This window comes from Arachis stenosperma, chromosome 4 (assembly GCF_014773155.1).
Source record: "Arachis stenosperma cultivar V10309 chromosome 4, arast.V10309.gnm1.PFL2, whole genome shotgun sequence".
NCBI classification, from domain to species: domain Eukaryota; kingdom Viridiplantae; phylum Streptophyta; class Magnoliopsida; order Fabales; family Fabaceae; genus Arachis; species Arachis stenosperma.
In genome coordinates this window covers 115,186,860-115,191,186 of record NC_080380.1, presented here as the reverse complement: position 1 = coordinate 115,191,186, position 4,327 = coordinate 115,186,860, and the positions used below count along the sequence as shown (strand labels likewise).

Below are 4,327 nucleotides of genomic sequence, written 5' to 3'. Positions count from 1 at the left end.
TACTTCATGTCAATAAAGATCATGCTTAACAAAGAGATCATATAAAAACTATGAAAGTAAAATTAGTTTAGCTGGTAATATTTACTTCACTTATTAAAGACTTTATTTTTATATTTCGCGTCACTATTTCTATTTGTTCTGTTCTTTTGGTCATATTTGAGCTTTGAATGCTTAGCTGACCCTTAGCGCATAAAGTTATGTGCTCGCAAACCCAGCACCCTCTAACCTTCATAACTAGCCCTAGCCCCTAAGAACAATTATACTTTAGGAATGTAACAATAAAATTGAAATGGTTTGTTAAACAAAAATTTAACTAGTCCAGTTTTGAAAGTTTAAAAGCATATGGTGACCTCAACAATGGACTAAAAAGGTTTTTACATGGGAAAATTGGCATCAGCTTGTTTTTTCCTCACATCTCATTATTCTAGTTTTTGTTGAAACCAAGGATATGAACTTGAAAAACATCGCTGGAGTTTGCATTTTCTAGTGGCTTTGAAGTAATTTCTCTTTGAACATGCTGTAGTGAAATTACTTGGTGCAGATGATCTCAGTTTCACACTTTCACTTGATGTTTGATTATTCCTGCTGCTATGTATAAATGAGAAGTAAAATACACGAATACAGAAAATACACACTACAGAAAATATATTCAGGCCTTTAAAATCTTTTGATCTATTGAAAATATAAAACAAAAGTTAGTTACTTTTCATCCCTAACTAAGCAAGTTCAATCAACATCAATGGATCTTAGAGGACAGAGTCTTATATGCAAGATCTATTTCCTGTTCTGTCATCTCAATTGTCTCATCACTATCATACTCGTTTGCACCAGGAGATTTTCCATTCGTTCTTCTGGTCTTGCTACTATGTTCTTTGTTTATGTTTTCAGTTTTTCTCAAATCATGACCTACACTATTTAGTTCCACCTCATAAATTCGTTTACATTCCAGTGCCTGTTTGAGAATTTCTTCCTTTGACATTGATGCCATATCTTTTCCCTGGGCATCGAACATTGCGAGCTCTTCAACAACACGAGGTAGGAATTTCCAGTCCTCAGTTCCTTTCTGGATGTCCTGGTTTAAGATAAGATAAACACAATCAGGGTGACAAACACAATCAGCAGTCACATTCTATAGCCAACTTAATTGTAAGACAATCTATTATTACCTGCTTTTCCTCAAGAGCAGATATTACATCTTTCAAACACGTCAGAATCCCCTCCGCGGCTATCTTTGTTATCTCAGTTGGATCTGGCTGGAATGATAAATATAAACTTAGACCCATGTAGCATATAACCATTAATATTAAGCACAATTGAAGTGAGAAGAATAGAAAGCTTCAGCTTTCAAGCATTTACAATTACAAGTGAGTCAGGAGCAAAATAGATATAGGTTTCCCAACAAATGAACTAGGTCACATTGCAAACCTCTTTTCTCACCCTCTCCTTTGATTTCATTCAAGTTTAGATTACTTAAAAGAAAATGACAACCTCAAGAATTAACATAAATTTTTCTTCTTTGTTAGTCGGAAATGGAAAATCATAACCTTTTCTTCTTGACTTTCCAACCACTGAACTGTTTTTTTCAAATCATCAATGGCCCACTTCTTCACTTCCGAAGGAACAAAGCATTTTCCAGCAGCAGCAATCTCTTTTCCCTGTATTATGCAGCAAACATAAGAATCTACAATAAGATTAACTGTTTTCAGGCAAACAAAAATGTTACTTAGATCCATATTCTCAAACCAAGCAAAAGAACTTGCAGGGCATTTCATCGGTCAGCTTTGACCTTTGATTTTATGGAGGCGGTTGGCTTTGAAGGCAATTCTCTTTCATGATCAGGATATCTTTTGGACGCTGATGGCCTCTTATCTGCATTCATGTATCAAATTCACAAGACTGAGTAAACTTAGAGGAAGAAAATGGTGTAGGAGTGGCAGCGGTCAGCAAAGAAGTCAAGAACAATCACATAAGAATATCCGACATAACCACCAATCTAGAATACATAGGGTGCTATTTCAGCATTCTATAGCATTGAATTGACTACTGCATACACAATTATATCACCTTCGCTGTCTTCATGTGATTTATTTCCTTTACGCCATGGTTTCCCAGCATGCATAAGGTAACTGTCAATTTCAATCAACTTCCTCTGGCTGTAACATTCTACTATCCAATCCTAAGACCCGAAACAGAGAAAAAGAAAGGACACATCATGTTACATTAGCTTAGAATGCAATCCACAAAACAAGAAGGAAATGATGCAACTAGCCATCGGGAACGGCAAAAGGGCATGGCCTAAAATCTAAATCATGCAATTAATAGTATTGTCCATAGTAAAACTGTAAAATGCATCCACTATTGCACAAAATCTGATTCATGCAGACACAACCATGAAAGGCCTACAGTCTTAAAAGTTCAAACAATGTAATAAGTAGAACAAAAATTGAACTAAAGGCTCAAAAAGAATGAAGGCATATACAAAATATCTACATGAACACAAGATAATGGACACAAAGAATGAAGGCATATACATATTATCTACAAGAACACAAGATAATGGAGGGAAAACCTTTGACACAATGGTTCCACCATCAGCTTCGACTTGGCGAAACTTAGGCGTATTTGGGAATGCACAAACCAAGAGTGTGCATTCAGAGTTCCAATCAGGTTGGTATTCTGCCCCCATTTCAATCGCATGTGACCTCAACGTTCCTCTCTCCGGATTCACAAACCCTGAAAGCACAAACACCACCCCTTCCTGTGTCCAACCATGAAAACAAAGTTGAATCAGTTACAAAGCACAAATGCACAATCAACAAATTCCAAAACCCACTAGGGTTAGTTAATCAAGTACCAGAAGCTTGTTGAAGGAGGACTTTCCAGCATTTTCACGTGATTTCTCGCCTTCAGCATCCAAAGATGGTTTCTTTTCTCGATTTTCTTCCTCGTTCTCGTTCTCCTCCGTTGAACTCATCCAAGATGGCAGGTTCCGCTTCGAACCTTTGCTATTACCGCAACTTCTCTTGTTATTGGACATGGCAGAAAACCACTCGTGAGAGTGCCAAAAAATGGAACTTGAAACAACAACCAAGCTCAAGGCTTAAGAATAAGAAATTTGAGGTCCAATTCAAAATTCAACAAATTGCTCCAAAATCTCATCGATCAAGAAATGCAAGAGACAAATATACATTGGCACTTGGCAGGAACAATAAAGAAAACAGAAAGCAACCTCCTCTTCTTTCTTTGCTCCAATTGTGATGTAATAATAGTTTCGCTTCAGCTTGGTCACTCTTGTGATTTCATCATTTCAGAAACCGAATAGTTGAGTGAAGGAATCTTATACCAGTATTTCTGTAAATTTTAATTAATAGATATTATATATTTTTTTTTTATCACTGTTATGAGAATCAGGTTGGAAATCGAGAAGCGATTCAAGATAAAAATCAATTAACAATAAATTTGTCAAAAAATAAAGAATAAATTACTATTTGTATCCATAAAAGATATAAATGTTGACAAATGTACTTATATAAGAATAAAATGACAATTATAACTACGAAAGATGGCTTCCATGTGCTAAGAGTATCCGGACGTTGGTTACACAATTTGTCCGTTAGAGTATTCTTGGTACACAAAAACTATCTTCCGTGAATACAGTTGTTGTTTTATTCTTATATAAATACATTTGTCAACGTTTGTATCTTTTATGGATACAACTGGTAATTTATTCAAAAATAAAATAATAATAATAAATTATTTATAAAATAGAAAAATTGGTCAAATGTGTTGTAAAATAAATAAAGACTATATATAAACTAAAAAGTATAAATAGAAGACTTTAGCATTAATATAATTAGCTCAATAAAGATGATTTATATATTTAATAGTAGTAACGAAAAGAGAGAAAGAAACTATTAATAGTGTATAAAGAGAAATAATGGTATTTTTTTGCTTCTGTGTGTGTTTATTACTTCTGACTATACCTCTTATTTATACTTATACAATATTAGCTTTTTCAAGCTTTGGAAAGGATGGCACTGTCTACATTAAAGATTTGTATTATCCAAGCACCTTTAATTGGATAAAGAGTTGGTGGTCATCCATACTGTAACACTCTCCTTTGGATGACCATTATGAATATGCCTCATTAAAACCTTATTAAAGAAAACCCAATGGGAAAAACTTTAGTGAAGGAAAAAGAGTACAATATTATTTGTGATGGGAACTGCTCATTAAAAACCTTGTTAAGAAAAAATCCAATAGGAAAAAAATCTGACCAAGGAAAAAAGAGTACAGTCTCCCCTTCTTATTGACATCATTTAATGTC

At 34.4% G+C, this 4,327-nt stretch overlaps 1 protein-coding gene across 1 annotated transcript; it reads right to left on the bottom strand.

Annotated features, from left to right (window-relative positions):
- Positions 1–482: 482 nt before the first annotated feature.
- Positions 483–3,329, bottom strand: LOC130976180 (DNA-repair protein XRCC1). Its single transcript, XM_057900960.1, has 7 exons — positions 2,855–3,329; positions 2,570–2,758; positions 2,065–2,176; positions 1,787–1,869; positions 1,545–1,655; positions 1,167–1,253; positions 483–1,072 (listed from the first exon to the last, which is right to left on the bottom strand). The coding sequence occupies exons 1-7, from the start codon at positions 3,035–3,037 to the stop codon at positions 737–739; spliced, it is 1,101 nt and encodes a 366-aa protein (XP_057756943.1). The 5' UTR covers positions 3,038–3,329; the 3' UTR covers positions 483–736.
- Between the last annotated feature and the right edge of the window lie 998 nt (positions 3,330–4,327).

Excerpts from the sequence above, each read along its gene's own strand:
- LOC130976180 (XM_057900960.1), bottom strand. The coding sequence starts at position 3,037 with ATGTCCAATAACAAGAGAAGTTGCGGTAATAGCAAAGGTTCGAAGCGG. Across the intron at positions 2,177-2,569 it reads GTGGAACCATTGTGTCAAAG|GATTGGATAGTAGAATGTTA; the intron begins GTTTTCCCTCCA and ends TTCGGGTCTTAG. Across the intron at positions 1,073-1,166 it reads CTGCTCTTGAGGAAAAGCAG|GACATCCAGAAAGGAACTGA; the intron begins GTAATAATAGAT and ends ATCTTAAACCAG.